The 18003-nt window shown below is 43.3% G+C and overlaps 1 protein-coding gene across 10 annotated transcripts in view; it reads left to right on the forward strand.

The window, feature by feature from the left end:
* Positions 1 to 18003, forward strand: part of LOC122809350 (cornifelin homolog B-like) — a 254939-nt gene that overhangs the window by 8512 nt on the left and 228424 nt on the right. For all 10 annotated transcript variants that reach the window (XM_044080778.1, XM_044080783.1, XM_044080773.1 and 7 more), the window contains exon 3: positions 1890 to 2075. In XM_044080778.1, coding sequence (XP_043936713.1) covers positions 1890 to 2075 — 186 coding nt within the window. The remainder of the gene's footprint in view (positions 1 to 1889; positions 2076 to 18003) is intronic.

The raw sequence follows: 18003 nt of genomic DNA on the forward strand, positions 1-18003 counted from the left end.
AATTGTCAGAATGTTTTTTAGAACTGTAGTTTTGAACATTCTTTCAGTAAGCAGTGAAACAAAATATATGAATAATGGCAAAAGCACCCATTTCAGAAAATTTCAACCAGAAAAGGCCACTCAGATTTCAGTCATTACAATCCACTAATATAAGTCAATGAGCACAATCTCTGCAGAAGTAAGTCATCTGAATAATTCCACATTAGAGATTTGTAACTAATGAAGAGGTTGCTACTGGCTAACAACTTTATATTTGTGTTTAATCTACAAATTCAGTGCTTGCTGCTCTTGCTGTTGAATTAATTGCCTGTTAAAAAAAAAATTGATAAGCTGGTGATATTGTAGTAGGGAATTACTGACTAACCAACAGCTTCATAGTTCCTAGGCATCTCGTGCAAAGGAGGACACAGAAGTGAAGAACCCCTATATCCCCTTAAAATGCACACCAAATCAGCAATTGAAAGATCACTACAATATCAGCACTAAATCTACGTAGTGTGGGAGTAGAATCCACAGCCTTCTGCACTAAAAGTAATTGTACTAACACTTTTCAAATTGTACAGCACAAACCGTGACTGCCATTTGCTAAACAAAACAGTTGCACGTTGAAAACAGACTTAGCATGAGCAACAGTAAACTTCCCTTCTCTTCCCTTAACTCTCAATTCCATGAAAATGAACTGAAACTCACAATCTCTCAATTCCCTGAAAATGTACTGAAATTCAAGATTACAATTCTGTCAGCAGTCTGGTAGTTGGTGTAGAATATTTAGGCTCTTGTCTCCTGTAAGCAAGTGACGGGGTCAAGCCTGATTAAGTTAATTGACTAACCCCCCCCCCCCCCAAAAAAAATTAGGGCATTGCATAACATACCTCCATGCCTATCAACCTCTTAGCACAAGTCTGGATAAAGCCTAAAATAATGGGGGTACAAAGGCCCAAAAAATAGGGACAGATTTTTACATATTGCTCTTGTAGACTTAGAAAGTTGCTAAAATAACAGGATTTGCTAGCATGCATTTTAAGGCTTCTCAGTCAAACTTGTATGTCATCGTTTAGTGACTTCAGTCTTCTGATTTGCCAGAAAACCACATTGTATGAGAAACTGACCAAAACTAAGAGGCTAGATCTCGACAGTTGAGATTTGTTACACACCACTTCTGTCATACAGCAGCAAACGGCTCATCTAAATTCCACACACACCACATGCCTTCTCTCTCTCATACAGCAACACATATTCTCTCATACAAACACGTACACACATGCCGCACTTTCTCTCCTATACAGAAATGAACAAAATGGCTGTTTCTCTCACACACACTTACCTGCTCTTGCTCTCTCTCCCTCTGTAGGCTAGTTTAAAATCTGCATGTGATGCACATATGGTAGTCCTTATAGAAGATGCTGCCACTGTGGTGTTAAGAAGCATTTTTTAACTAAAATGCTAATGTTGAAGCCTCCTTGTCAGTGCCCCCCCTCCACAGCCACAGGGCCCTAGGCTGCCTAGTGCTGGATCCAGTTCTGACTCAAATACTACAATTTTTTTGCATGCACAATACTGTAACTTCTAGAAGCTTAACATTTTGCAGCAGCATACAAGATTTAATTTCCCAAGAGAAACAACAGTGATGTATAAATGGACTTTGGCATCACTCCTTAACCATGACTATCATGATATCTGTCTACAACAAATGTAAAATGCATACATTCTAATTTAAAGGCCGTTGCAGATTTAATATGTACTTTTTCGAGACTTTCTCTCTTTCTTGTTGAAAGGCTTGGAGCTTTGTTTTTCCAGCTTATTTAGTGTCAGCTTTTTCTTTATGAATGGGGGTATGGTGTATGATCTCTGGAGTGTGCCTAATGGAATGATTTTTAATTTTTTCGCAGATGCCCCAGTTGTGATCCAGCCTCAGCCACTTAGCACTGCTTCACCTGTGGCGACTCTCCACTCTACACCAGTTTACAGAGTTGCAGCTTCAGCAGCAGGTCCACACCATAGATTTGGCTCCTCAAATGCACATTCTCCAAGCTGGAAAAGTAATCTCTTCAACTGCCTTGATGATATGCATCTTTGTAAGTACTAATGAAACTGTCACCAACTGATGCAGCTGCAGAGCTAAAATGATATACTGAAGCAATACATATGCAGAGTGTGAAATGGAGCTAAAATGGTATACTGAGGCAACACATGCAGTGTATGAAGTAAGACTAAATGTACAACAGTGGTTACTTATGTTTTGTTCATAATTGTGCTGGCGCTCAGGGGTGTAGCTAGGATTTTCAAATTTGTACTCAGCTCTCAAACTGCTACCCCCTCCCCAGCCAAGCTACGGCCATTCTCATAATTCACTGTTCGCTCTTTTAGTGTCAATGAAGAGGCATTCGCTGTAATGCCTCTTCAGTAATATAATATAGATTCACTCGAACTCTGTTCCTTGAATTGAAAATGAACCTGAAAGTCAGTTCTTTGAAAAATGCAGCATGGTAGTTTGGGTAGAGGATCCATGCTTTAGTTTTCTGTAACTAAGGTACAGGTTTTGCGCTTCAGTAAATTACTAACCACCTGCTACCCCTAACTAGGGTGTTTCATTCACACACACCCCCCTACCTACCTCAGTGTAAGAAATATGGACAAAGCCTAAAATAAACGGGGACAGATATTAAACAATGCTCTCGTGAACTTAGAAAGTTGCTAGAATAACAGGATTTGTGCTAGCATGAATTTTTCTAAAGGACATGAAGTCTGAAACTCAAATGTCTTGTCATTATTTAGCAACTTCAGCCTTCAATGATTTTCTAGAAAATCACAAAATTTGAAGAACAGAAAAAAAATATGGGGCAAAAATCTGGACATTCTGCAAAATTTGGACAGTTGAGAGGTATGCTACCTAACACACACACACACACACACACACACACACCCCTCTCAACCTCTTAGAGCAACAAACCCATAAATAAAACCGAGGCAAAGGCCCAAAAATAAGGACATTTTTTTTTTTAAATATTGCTCTTATAAACTTAGAAAGATAATAGAATAGTAGTAGGTCTTGCATTAGTCTGAAACTTAACGTCTGTCATTATTTAGTGACTTCATTCCTAAATGATTTGCCAGAAAAGCTTTATTTTGCATTTTACAGCACTAACACCAATACATATCTGCTAAACACAGCAATGCAGTCTCGCGATGAAACTAGATTTGGCATTAGAACTTCTCTGCCCTTGAAACTCACATTCATTGAAACAGCATTGAAACCCACATTCAAAGAAAATACATTTTGCCAGTGGCAGATAAAGATCAACTTTGGGTTGTTTTCAAATCATAGGCCCCTTGCACATGAAACATACACGTGCTCTTTGATACCCCTTCCTGACTGTATTAAAATTATATTCCTTGTACAATACAGTATAGTTGTTGGAGAGCATTTTAAACTTATTGTTTTGAACATTTTTCCAGTAAACAATGAAACAAAATGCATGCACCAATAATGACAAAACAGCCCAATTCATAACATTTCCATCATAAAAGTCTACTCTGACTTCTACAGTCCACCAGTATCAGTAAATATGCACAATCTCTGAACTAGTAAAAGCCATCTACATAATTCCACATTAAAGAAATCTGTAATGAAGAGGCTGCTGCTAGCAAACAACTTTATATTTCTTGGTTTCATCTACAAATAAAGTGCCTGTTGCCCTTTAGGAATAAATTGCCTGTGTTGCATTAAAAACAAGGATACGCTAGTGATATTGCAATAGGGAATGGATGGCAAACTGATAACGGGTTCATAGTTGCTACTAGATATCTTCGCCAAAACAGACTACAGCATCCACCCCCCCCCCTTTACAACACAGTACAGGATCAGCAATGCATCTACCTACTGTGGGAGAAGAACCCACAGCTTTCTGCTTCAAAAGCAAGTACACTACCTGTTGTGCTATTAACAGTACAAGCAGACTCTGCATAAGCAGCACTAAACTTTAGTTCCCCTGCAGCTTTTGGCTCCTTGTAAAATATAGACACCCAGCTGTGTATCTGAACTTTGCAGCACAAGAAATCTGGAAAAAGCCAACCTTTATTGGGGGGGGGGGGGACAAAAGCCCAAAAACCAGGGACACATTTTAAATATTGCTTGTATAATTTTGGAAAGTTGCTAGAATAAAATGCTGTTATCACCATGCATGTCTTGAACCCAGAACCATATGCACTACAGTCAGTGCAACATACCACTATGCTAAATCAGCAGTTTAAAAAATAGGAAGACTGAAACTTAATGGCTATCATTTAGATAGCTCTCTACCTCTTAGCACAAAAAAAACTGGACAAACGAAGCCAATAATGAGGGAATACAAATTCAGTTCTCACTTCACACCTTAGCACAAAAAAACCTGGACAAACGACAAAAAACAATGATGGGGAAATACAACTTAATTTCTCACTTCCCACCATAGCTCACAAGTTAATTGTTAGAAAAACAAATCTGAACAAAGTTCAGAAATGGTGGTGGTTAAGGACTTTAGGCTCTTACCTTGAAGCAAAGATACAGGGTTTGAGCCTGCACACCTATAGCCAGCAGGTGTATTGTGGGGGCATTTTCTCTCACACCTGATAATCTGTTCGTTCGCACACACCCACCCACACCCCTTACCTGATAATCTGTTCGTGATCACCACAATGATGATGCGATTGCCTTCCACTCAATACAACTTCACATTTCCCGCTCGCAGCGATAATCTATTTGCGATAGTCTTCCACTCACTCACTACTGCACATTTCCCGCTCGCAGCCAGCTGGACATGACGTGAGCTTCCAACTGGCTGGTATGTTCCTTAAAGGAGCCAATGCTTCTTAAAGAAAAAATATGTACTAAGCTACCCCCTCTTCTAAAGAAGTTGTACTGAAATCAGTACAGTGCATACACCTCCTGACATCCCTGCTGGCACTGTAATGTCCATAGCAGGTTGCAGTCTTAATATGAGTGGTAAGTTTTGCTTTGCTATAGCTACCTTTAATGGCGGAGGCCAAATCCTCAACTCTAATCACTGCTGCTCTTAGCCACAGGATGTGGAGATGACAGAGGGGGGAAGTATTTTTGAAATGTGGAGGTTTTGTGTAGCTTTGTACAGCAATGTGTAATCTGTGCAGCCCTTCCCTCGTGAAGAACCCAGCTATTCCAGATAGGGGGGGTGCTGCCATTGAGCAAGTGTACATGGCATGGTCAAGGCCAGAATAACTCCTCCATAAGTTAAGGAGACAGAAAAAGCAAAGTCTTGACAATGTTTGGCAGAGCTTGAAGTTTAGCAGTTTACAGGAAATGTATGAATAGCTGCAGCTACTGAAACATAAATGGAAAGTTTGATGCATTTCTTACTGCTGTGGTACCAGGCAGTTGGCTGTCCATCTACCATCAGAGATGGAGCATGGTGTCTTTACATAACTTCAGTCCCCAGCAATAGTTGTGAAACAGCTTTTAAAAGAAATTTGACTAATTGCACAAATGGCAAGTCTGTTGCATTTGTGTGTTCTTTTCCTCTCTTGTTCATAGGTAGATACTAGGCTATCTGCTCTAGGGCATTTATAAGCCTATTGACTAATTGCACAAAGGGCAAGTCTGTTACATTTGTGTGTTCTTTTCCTCTCTTGTTCATAGGTAGATACTAGGCTATCTGCTCTAGGGCATTTATAAGCCTAGCCAGAGTGTATTTGGCTTCCGCCTCCCTATTAAATTAGCCTACTGTGCCTCTGTAAAGTAGGTCACAGAGGGTACCCTTTTAAGATTAGTTTACTGTGCCTCTGTCTAGCAGGGACACAGGAGAGATCCCAGGGGTAAATTTGCAATTTCCCATCCACGTGTCCAAATTTCGCTTGAAGAGGGTTAGCGAGGGGCTATGTCTAACATGAATTGGGATTCTATTCCAGAGTGAGGGGAGCCTCTGGGAAATGCATCTGTCCTCCAGCATGTCCTATTTATTTTTGTGCTGAGGTTTAGGTCCCTGGAGCATGTAGCTGTAAGGGACTTGGATTTTTTGAGGTGGAGCATGTCCATTAATTCTGGGTTTGACATGGCTTTGTACGTCCGGCATAGATCGCCTCTGAGTAGGTGGTAAGCAACTGAGTAGAGCTGGAGTTTCTTTAGTCGAGCTGTATAGGACATCTGTTTGTAGCCCATGATCCTCTTGGTGAGGTACTTTTGGGGTCTCTCCAGTTGCTGCAGGTGTCGGGTAAGGTACATACCAAAAGGGGCATTGTATTCAATTATGGGCCTGAGTAGAGGGGCACAATGACCTCTCTTGATATAGATGCGAACCCTTTCGTGATAAGGTGGGCTATATAGAAGGTCTTTCTAACCACTTTGGCAACGTGATTATCAAAGGAGAGATTACTATCTACGTTGGTCCCCAAATCTCTAATTACGCCTTCCGTACTTAATGGATTACCAGCTGTGTGGTAATTTGTGGGCACTTTGTTTTTCCCAAAGGGGATGACTATGCACTGTTTAGCATTTAGTTTGAGGCCATGGCTCTGGCACCAAGCATCTGTCTCTGTGAGACCCTTTTAGAGGATGCTTGTGTCAGCTGGAGATTCGATTATGGCCCCTAGTTTGCAGTCATCTGTGAACTTTGTCGGCCATAATCCCCCAGTGTTAGCCTGAACCTCAGAGAAGTATATACCGAACAAGAGAGGTCCCAGAACTGAGCTGAACCCTGTGGGACGCCACTTGTAACTGGTTTGGATTAGGACATGGCACCTGCGATTCTGACCATGTGGGTTCTATCTCTGAGCCAGTTTGCAACCCATCTTGTGATATAGGGGTTGATATTTAAGCTGGTAAACTTATTTATGATGCCCGAGTGGGGTATTGTCGAAGGCTTTTGCGAGGTCTAGGTAGGCTCTGTGGACTACCTTACCCTCATCTATGGCTTTGGTAACTGTTTCAAAAGAAATCAACTAGGTTTAAGAGGCAAGATCTGCCCTTAAAGCCGAATTGGGTAGGGTCCAGTGTCTGGAGGCTCCCAATGTCTTAGTTTATGAGTTCCATGATAATACGCTCCATAGCTTTACAGACCAGACTAGTCAGGCTTATGGGACGATAGTTTCTGGGGTCCGTTGTGGCACCACCTTTGTGGAGTGGGACCACTGTAGCTGTACACCATTCTTTGGGTACATATCCTGTAGTAAGGCTAAGTTTGAACAGTGACTTAATGTGAGGGTTCAGTTCTTCTTGAAGCTCGTGTAAGACGCAGCCTGGGACACTGTCCGGTCCCATAGATGCTGTGTTATTTGCTTTGGAGAGGGCAGCTTTCACCTGTGCATCTGTGATGTCAGGGAGGTCATTCAGTTGGGATAGACATTTGCTCCTTTGGTGGGGGAAGGGGGGGAGAAGTTTGCACTGAATCTGTCTGCCAGGATGTTGGCTATGTCTGTAGGTTTGGTATATTTTGTACCATTATGCAACAATTCGGAGCATATCTGGGAGTTTCTGCCCATGTTTCTGACATAACTAAAGAAGGCCTTGTGATTATCTTTAGTGTCTAGGGCAATCTTTCTTTCAAAACTGGCCTTTGATTTTTATGAGGGATCAAAGTTTCTTGCTAATACTGATCAGAGATGCCTTCCCTTTTTGGGATTTTGCTCTGTCATGTAGTAGCTTCCTCCTTCTGTCGTATAGCTTATTTATGGCCGGGGTCCACCAGACCTGTCTCCTGTTTTTGGAGGAGTGAGTCTTGGTTTTATTTGGGATAGCAAGATCCATGCATTCCTGCAGGTGCTCATAGAATGCATTTGTAAAGGATTCTGTGGATTGGGCTGTATTATCCTCTGGCCCAGGGGCTTTGAAGGATTCCACCTCAGTCTTGAAGTGCAAAGTCTTTGGAGAAATACTTTACAGTGATTTCCTTGGCTGGGGGTGGGGACGGGATATGGATGTCCAGGGAAATTTGTTTATGGTCTGATCTTACCAATGAGGGGTTTACCTCTGGTGTGGAACATAGTCCCCATGTTGGTGATGACCAGGTCCAATATGTTCCCTCTTGTGGGAGTGGTGACCAGTTCCATTGCGTTGGAGTTTATAAATTCAAGGAACCGTTGGGCGAGGGTGTTTGGGCTTGAGTAGTTTTCCCAGTCGATGTTTGGGTAGTTGAAGTCACCCAATAACATAGTGTTTGGAGGGACCTTCATATTCTCCAGTGTTCTCAGGAATGCCAAGTGGGGTTCCTGTAATAGGGAGGGTGTTCTGTAGCAGGCTACAAACTGAAAGGCAGTTTTGCCCGCTGTTGGTTGCACATAGATGGTTTCCGATGCTTCGTGCAGTGCCACTAACCTGGAGGTGTAGGTATCTTTGAATATAGATACTCCCCCCTCCTTTTGTGCTTCGGTCCGAGTTTTGGGGCCGAAACGCATGGTATGAGTTATAACCTGGTAGTGCTGGGGTGCTCTCAGGAGCTTTGAACCAGGTTTCTGTGGCACAGACATCGATTTTCTCCATACTGAGGGGAGTCTCGAGTGCGTGCATCTTGAGGTTTATACTTCTGGCATTGAGTAGCATTACCTTTAGTTTTTTTATCTTTGGGTTGTCTATGGAGGTGGGCTTGTCCTTTGAGCCTTGCCTAAAAAAGACACTATGGGGGTGGCAAGAGCCTTACCCTTTCTAGCCTAAGGGTGACTGGTGCAAGCCGTCCCTAGCGAAGCAACGTGGCTGGTCGAGCATGTCATCCCAGGCTGACGCACTGGATCCCCTTTGAATGACACCAATACTTTAGCCAATTGTTGAAACTGATCATTTTGTCTTTATACTGTGGCATCATTCTTGGTGAGGGCAAGATGCTACTCAAGGTCAGGGACATACCAGCCTGGGCTACATGGTCAGAGCTCCTCTGTCTCCATGTAGTCCAGGGAGGTACATCTCAGGTCATTCACACCAGCATGGACAATGACTGAGTCATACTTGTACTTGCTTTGGAGTGACCTGAGTGCTTGCGTTGTGGTGGATCCTGGCACCCGACAGGCAGCTTACAGTGACCTTCTTGTTCAGTCTGGTGAGTGGGATGTCAGTGTGCCAGACAATAGTCCCCTATAACAAGTGTATTTGGTGTGTTTGGACTGTGAGGCACACTGATTTTGTGAGATATGTGATTTGTGGGTATTGTTGAGGGGTGGCTGTTGCTTGGATATCTGCTTAGGAGGTCTTTGCTGTTTAGGCAGATTTTTATTTAGAGCCTCCTGTTTTTGTGTGTTTGTGTTGGGTATGCAGATGCAATAGGTCTGTGCGAGACTGGATTTGTGGTGTGGGCGGTTACCTTTTCCTCCTGACTGACTGTGCCAGTCTTGGGTTGAGAGAGCTCTGCCTCCAGTTTGGCTGTGTAACTGCATCTCTCACATGTATTAGAGTTTGTTGGAAGGAGGAGAGGGTTGTCTGTGTACATAAGGCAATTGTAACATTGCCTCAGAATTCCCAGATTCACCAGCTGGACTAGAGAGTAACCTTGAAACTGACCCTTGGACATACCAGATTAGTATAGGGAACTGTTTTTTTTACTGATCAGATTAGGGAAGGGAACAGATTTTTTCACTTGATCAGGAAGGACCAATCGGGAGTCTAATACTTGTGAGAAGGCAAGGAGGGTGTAGTGCTTTCATTAGTGTTTCCTTAAGAGCTGAGCAAGTGCAGGGCTTTAGAAAGAGAATAGAGTGATTACTTTTGAGAGTTTGAACAGTTCTAAGGGAAAAAGTGAAGAGCAGACTTTGTGGAGCCTGGAATAGTTTAAACCTGTTTAGGCGGTGCTGCCCGACACTGCTCAGTGCGCAAAACCACACAAAAAGAGTTGTAGGGTTTTGAGAGAGAGATCAAAGAGTTTAGAATTGACCAAAAATGGCCAATAAAGCTACAACTTCTAGGTAGTAACCACTTCTCCAGGGACAGGCAGGCTGTTCAGTGTTAACCACTCCCACTGGTGAACACAGAGACTTCCCTTTAGCCCAAGCAAGCACTGGCCTTCTAGAAACTTCCAAACAGTTCAGAACAGCAAATCTGTAACTGAACTTTCTTAACTTTCAGAAAGTGGGGGAAAAAAGCAAGATTTTTTTTTTTTTTTTCCTTTTTGTTGTAGTTTAAAGGTAGCAGAGATACACAAGCAGCAAAATAACAGTGAAATAAATGACCCCACACTTGAGTGCTAGGCCAAAATCTAAATAAGTGCAACACAGGAAATGCAGTAAACAGGCTCTAGATGTGTTCTAGATAGGGGGGTGCTGCCATTGAGCAAGTGTACATGGCATGGTCAAGTTCAGAATAACCCCTCCATAAGTTAAGGAGATAGTCCAAATGGCATATTTTCCCCCGACACACACCTTCTAAATTTGTAAAAAAAAAAAAAAAAAAAAGCAACTGAACCTGGTATGAAGAATTGGCTAAATTGTAAATGTATTGCATATTCTTAGTTGACCATTTTAATGTTAATGTCCAAAAATTAAAGTAATCCCACCAGAGTGCATGCCATGGGTTCAGACACCTAGGCAGTGAGACAATTCCCTGGGGACACATGGCATGGCCTTCAATTACAGAGAAATGTGACTTTTGCAAATTTCCTGTGGGTAAAGAAGAATGCTGTGCTATGCCCATGACTTCAATAAAATGCATAGGGATAAATGTCATTGGCCCCCAAGGCAACATGAGCTAGCAGGCAGTATATCAGGCATTAGCAGCAGACTTGGTATGTCAGTGGCAGTAGAAATGCAGTGTGCAATGGGCAGTACCTTTATAGTTACAGTGCCTAGGGAACATTACCTAAAGTGAATACTGGAGCATAAATGTAACTACAGTAGCATGCAGGATTTTCTCCATGCTGTAGCACACTTCTACATTTCATAATTACACAAGCATATACTATACACTGAGCACAGCACTCATTACTACAAGCATATACACTGAGCACAGCACTCATTACTACTTCTGCTCCCATGCATCTGGTTATGAAAGCTGTAGGCATGGCTCACAGGGAATTTGCAACAGCCATAATTCTGTGCAGCTGAATGTCATTTCTGCCATGTGTCCCCATTCAAATGGACCACAGGGAAATGTCTGTCTGCCCAGGTGCCTGAACCCCCTAGAGGTTACAGCTGCATATGTTCTTGGGTCACAGCTGCAGTCATAACTTAAAGGGGCTCTCTGCTGCAAGCAAGAGTCCAATGTATGGCCTGACTTTCAGAGCTGAGATCTCTTCTCCCCCTGCTTCCCCAAGACATGCTGATGTTACCTTTCATCAGATGTTTCCATGGCCTTTGTACACAAGCAGCATCCATGCCTTTAGTTCTTGCCTTGTGAGCACTTGCTTTGAGAGCCCATCACAGGCCAGTGCCATTCATGGCTTACTAAAGAGCATTGAGAAAAACCCATTGTGAAGCCAGTTGCTTATATTAACTATTGACCTGCCATTCAAGAATGACATGGGTCCACCTGCACTTAACTGCTATGCCTGTCAGTATCCTTATAAGGACTTTTGTGTTCAGTTAATAGTTTGCTGGGGGTGGTCTTAATACTATTAAGGCAGGAAAGAGTCAGTGATGTGATCAGTTTCTGTGAAGTCTCTTACCATGTCTGACTTGCAGCAAGGAGGCTTATACATAAAATGCCCATAGGGAAAATGACACATTCAACTTTCAAGTTCAGTGAAGATGCCCTTAAATTTGAGGGCAGTAGTATGTGGAGGCACTTTGAGACTAATCAGCCTTGATGACTGTGCTAGCTGAGGCCTCTGCTGCCCCTTTTGAAGTGTTTACTCCTGGGCCCCCTAGCATGTCTCCAAGGACTGAAGACCCATTGACCTTTCTGATTCATCTAGTTGTGAATACCACTTATCAAACAAAGGAAAAGCAAGTATAGTTGTAGAGGAAGGCACAACGTTGGAATCCAAGGAATTGTCCCCTCCCCCAGTATTACAAGTCTGGCAGCTGCTTACCATCCTAGGTGCCTTGGGAACAGACATCAGGCTCTTGTTACCCAGAGAGTTGCCCCTGAGTGGGTCTGTTCACCATGATGCACAACAAGACCCACCCTCACCCCCCCCCAAGTCTTCCCTGAACAGCCTGGAGGGTTCATTCAATTTCTCTGTACCTGCAGTCAAACTCTGAGCAGCTGTCTTGTCAATAATGACACCCCACATCCAAAGAAAAAAGGAAGTGTGTCTCCTGTGAAAGATGCTCATCTCTGATTTAATTGAGGAAGTGGATCTGAATTATATATAGGTCATGGCTTTCCTTTCCTAGGATTTGATGCAGAATGAGAGCACACTGGCCTCTGGCTGTCTACCAGAGGGGAAATCATTTTGGAGATGCTCTGTCATAAGAGCATTTCACAAGACCCCCAAGAAAAGATAACTGTGATCTTCAGTATGTAGTGTCCCTGAAGCCTGGATTGTCCTTCCAATTTGTTCTTTTTACTACCAGCATCCTTGCAGCCCAATTTGTTTTTTTTACTACCAGCATCCTTGCAGCCCAATTTCCAACACACATCCTGACAGGTTTATATGATTCAGGTACCTCCAAATTCTTGTAAAAGTTCTTTTAATTTACTATAGACACTGTTCCAGGAAGCTACCAAGGAAAGTGGAATGGGTCCAGGGTGTAACACTGTTCCAAGAAGTTTTGGAAGATGTGTATACATCAAAGTCCTGAATGTTGAGATCCACTTGGTACCGAGCATATTGGGCAACTTGAGAAGTTACTGGGGTGATGAGTCCTTTAAGGCAAATATGCTTAAGTGCTTAACATACCTAGACTATTTTACACTTGAGAAACATGGCACAAAATCATGGGGAAAAAGTTGTAAGTCCAGAATACATGGCTGCTTCTAGTCAATTTTATAAGGAGATTTAGGTGAGGACCCTAGTATCTGCCTAAAGACATGAAGGCTCAACTTTGTTCCCCTAGATAAGGAGTTAACTGTTTATACACCACCTCCAATCTTGTGTGCCTTAAAAAGAACAAAGGGAAAACTAATGGATCTGATCACGTTTCACCTTTCTGTTCCCAAATAAAATGCCCAACAAACCTGTGTGCTTAACTATTGGAAGCAGGAAAGACAAGCAGACAAGTTTGAAAAACTACACACAGGAAAGGTGGAGGTGTGGGAACACCTGGGGACCCACTGCTTGCCCCCCAGCAAGGAACAGCTGTAATCATTCTGGCTTCACTCTCTATATCTCATTGCACCAAAATAGTGGGCTGGCTGGCATTTTATTAAACTGGTTAAGCACAGCTTTGACTAGTGGTTACTCTAAACTGTTCATAAAGGTATAGATTTCTCTTCCATCCAATGCCAAAGGAATGCCATCTGTAGCAAAAGGTCCACTTAACCTGATTGTGATTATCTACAGCTTCTGCTTACTCTACAGCTTGAACTCCTCCCTTCTCCCCAATGCACATTGAGTCTCCATACTGCCCTGCGATCTCACTTGGTACCGTTCAGCTTTGGGCACAAGCTGAAACTGTCATTTTTATTTTTAGTGACTTTCCACTCTCTCTCCAATTATGTTGAGATAGACCTCTCATCTTAGTCCAGCTATTTCTGTATTTTTGTGTGTAAAATCTTATTAAACAAATACTCATTACACAGGTGGCCTAGTCTACCATTCCTGCTCCCTTTTATCTGAATGTCTGCTATTGCTTCCTGTACTAATGAGCAAGGCTTCTGAATTTTAAAAATGTGAATGCTGCAAGCACACAGTTCCATCCCAGGATATCCGTGACTGTGTGCTATGTCTGGGACCAGAACACTTGCTGGCCTCTTGTAATATATGCAAGAAGACTGGACCTTGTTCCTTAACCTTGATTTTTCCTCACCATTATTAAAGGATTCCTTACCTACTGTTACTGTGGAGAGAAAAAAAGATGATGGAATAAATGGTAAAGAGAAGAGGAAAAAATAGGATTATTCCTTCTGTGGGGCCTTCCTATAAGATCATAAGAAGTTACTAGGTTATTGGCCCTGAGGCCCTTACAAGCCTAGCCAAGAATTTAGCCCATGTTCGGACAATTTAGAATCTGATTCCCCTGTCCATCAGGGACACGGGTGGAATCCCAGGGGTGTATTTTCTGTTCCCAAACCAGTTATCCAGGTTGCATTTTAAAAAGGGTTAATGAAGAAATCTGATGTGGAGAGGGAGTCTATTCTACAGAAGGGGGGTCTCTGGGGAACACATCTGTCCCACCAAGTTCTATTGATGTCACAGACCAGGTTAAGGTTGCACGTGACTGTTACTCGGGTGGAGCTTGACGTGTGGATATGCAGCAGTCCCATTAAGGTGGGCACTGAGATTGTCTTGTATGCCAGATGGAGGTCACCTGTGTGAGATTGAGTAGGGGAACAGGGCTGTTAGCCTATCTGCGTAGGGGAGATGTTTGAGGTCCTGGATTCTCCTGGTGAGGAACCTCTGTGGTTTCTCCAGCTGCTGCATGTGCTTTGTGAGGTACATGCTGAAAGGGGCATTGCACTCAATGGATCTTGTAAGGGAAGAATACTGTGTTATGACCTCCACCTCCTCCCTGGATTGAGGTACCATTCCTAATGAGGTGGGCCATATAGAAAGCTTCCTGTGCAACAGAAGCAATATAGTGGTCAAAAGTCAGTTTGCTATCAACCTGGGTGCCCAAGTTCCTCATGACTGACTGCACGCTTAGGACCTTGTTGCTAATATGATAATTTGTGAGGATGTCACTCTAAAGGGGATGATGCATTTTTTGGCATTTAGTTTGAGGCCATGTTTCTGGCACACTTGTTTGGGTAAGTCCCTCTTTGAGGATGTCCACATCACTAGGGAAACTGATGACAGCACCCAGCTTTCAGTCATCTGCAAACATGGTCAGCCATAGCCCACTGGTTCTGGCCTGCACCTCAGAAACGTATATCCCAAATGGAGGCCCCCAAGACCAATCCCTGGGGTCTACTGCTTGAGGTGGCTTCCCCTATTTTGACTAGGTGGGTTCTAAAAGGGTGCCAATTTGCTACCCGTCTGGTAACATACAGGTTTATGCTTAGTTGGGAGAATTTATCTATTATACCCAAGTAGGGAATAGTATTGAGCTTTGGCCAGGTCAAGGTAGATGGTGCACACTGTCTTCCCCTTGCCCTTGGTGACTGTCTCAAAGAAGTCAACCAAATTTAACAGGCATGACCCCCCCCCCCCCTTGATGAAACCAAACTGTGTGGGCTTGAGTGTTTTGGAGATTGCCAATGTCCTTGTTAATGAGGTCCACAATCTGTATCATGGCCTTGCAGATCAGGTTAGTTAGGCTGATGGGTGTATAATTTCCTGAATCGGTGGATGCTATACCTTTGTGCAAAGGGATGACTGTGGCTGTCCTCCACTTGGCTGGGACAAAGCGGGTACTCTCCCTTTTGGTTGAATAGGGTGCCTAATGGTGCTGTAAGTTCCTGCCTGAGTACATGTAGGATGCAGCCTGGGATATTATCTGGTCCCATGGAGGCTGTATTTATTTTGCCTTTGAGAGGGCAGTGATGATCCCCTCCCTAGAGATAAGGGGAGGGGGGCTGGTGCTGAGGAAATCCTGATTTTACTGATTGGGGGGAGATAGAAGGATGAAGTTTTCACTGAACTGGTCTACCAGCAGGTTGGCTACATCTACAGTGTTTGTGCATGTGGTGACCTTTGCCAACAGTTCTCAGCAGATCTGAGTACTTCCTTGGAGATTGCAGACATGTGTGAAGAAGGCCTTATGATTTTCTTTGTGGCCAGTTTAGACTATAAGTTTGGAGGATTTCACTAGTGCTTATACTTGTAAAGGCTGTGGAGAGTGCTTCCAATTAGGCACCTGCTCCTCCTTGGTCCTTGACAGCAATTTTTTCTTTTGTGAGTTTATTGCAGATGTCCACTAGACAGGTTTACTCCTCCTTGAGGAGGAGGATTTTATCCCATCTGGTATTCCTGATTCCATGCTGCTATATAAATAGTCTTGTAGCACTGTGGTGTAGGTTTGGACATTTGTGCCAGTTCCTACAGAGGGGGAGGGGCTATGAAGGTGTTTATACCCTCCCTTAGTAGGTTGTAGGAGGTTGTAATCAGCTTTGGCGAAGTTTTATTTGACCCTAGCTTGGGGGGGGGGTCGGGGGAGATGGTGACTTCGAAAGTGATTTGTTTTGTGGTCTGATCTTGCCAGGGAGGATGACACTGTAGGGATGCTGCAGTGGTTACTCTTGTTTGGTTAATACCAAGTCCAAGATGTCACCTCTTGGGGGGGGGGGGGGTGTGACCAGCTGGTCCAAGGCATTTGCATGACAAAAATCAAGGAATCTCTCGGCATTTGTATTTTGGCATGAGTAGTTCTTACAATCTATAAGTCACCCAGGATCGTCCGGGGTAAAGGGTCGAATCTTGATTTGATTTTGAAGAGGTCCAGATAGGGGGAGTGGGCATCTTGAGTCAAATTTGGGTGCCTTTAGGTAGGTATGATTTGAATAGGGGTCTTGTCAAAGGTTAACTGCACCTGGAGTCTCCTGTGCATCATACTGTTTGCCTAGCCTGGAGGAGTGTCTTTAATATATATTGAAATTCCACCACCCTTTGCTTTGCTGCCCATGGTTTGGGGTCTGAATGTATGCTAGGATGAATAACCAGCCATGGCTGGGGTGCTCTCCGCACCTTTGAGCCAGGTTTCTGTGACTACACAAACATTAGCCTCTTTCAGGGTTGAGTGCTTGCAATGAGTGCAGTTTCATGTTTAGACTCCTAGCCTTTAGCAGCATGTCCTTTTAATTTGCGTTTTGATGAAATTTTCATGTTGGTAGTTTTGACTTCCTGGCATTGCCTAAAAAGGCATAATGGAGAAGGTAGGAGCCTTTGCCTGAAGACCAAGGGAGATGGATGCAGGCAGTCTCTGGCAAATCATTGTGGTCTGTTGATCATATCTTCCCAGGTTGTCAGGTACTGGATCCCCTTGGCTCGATATAAACAAAGCCAATTGTTAGTCTGTCATTTTCTGTTTGTATTGAGACATCATTCTGGGTGACGGTAGAATGCTGCTTAAAGATAGGGGTATACCTACCTGGGACACGCATTCAGCAAGCTCTATCCTGTCTCTTCATATAGTCTAGGGAGATGCATCTCAAGTCATTCATGCCAACATGGACTATTGACAGTCATAACAGTACCTGTTGAGAGACTTAGTGCATGTGTGATATGGCAAATTCTGGCAACTGACAAACTGACTTTCTTCAGCCTATTAAGGGGCACACCTGTGTGTTTACAATAGTCTCCTATGACCAATATGTTAGGTTTATGGTCTGGCTTTAGTGGCTGAGATGGGTATGTGGACTGTGGTGGGCTGTGGAGTTAGTATGCTTGCCTGCCTCACAGGTCTTTCTTGTTTTGGTATGTTTGTTCAGGACTTCCACATATGTGGGTGTGTTGTGTGGGTGGTGGTTGTGTTGACATCCTTTTCAGTGCCAGATATATTGACTTGTGAGGGAGAGCGCATACACTCTAGGTTATTAATGTAATGGCATCTCTCAAATTGTTCCTAGATAGTAGTAGAGGGTTGTGGTTGTGTTGACATCCTTTTCAGTGCCAGATATATTGACTTGTGAGGGAGAGCACATACACTCTAGGTTATTAATGTAATGGCATCTCTCAAATTGTTCCTAGATAGTAGTAGAGGGTTGTTCTATGTACATGAGGCAGTTGCTACACTCTCAGGATGTCCATATAAACCAGACTGGCAGAAGAAACCATAGGAAAGTGTCCATCCATATTTGTCAGAATCTGAGGGAGAGAGCTAAGGGGGGTAAAGGATGGAATGTCTAATGAGTAGTACTAGGCGAGTACACCTGTGCTACGAAGGGAAAACTTGTAATGAATACCTCACAATGGGTTTAAAACAGTGCAGTTGTGGTGCATGACATGCAAACCAGCTCAAACATGGAGTTTAAAGACCACAAAAAGATTCTGGTAACTGAGATCTAGCCAATCCTGCTAACCCCTGCTCTCTAACAAT

The sequence above is a fragment of the Protopterus annectens genome, chromosome 8.part0, assembly GCF_019279795.1.
Source record: "Protopterus annectens isolate FY-2018-M chromosome 8.part0, PAN1.0, whole genome shotgun sequence".
Taxonomy (NCBI): domain Eukaryota; kingdom Metazoa; phylum Chordata; order Ceratodontiformes; family Protopteridae; genus Protopterus; species Protopterus annectens.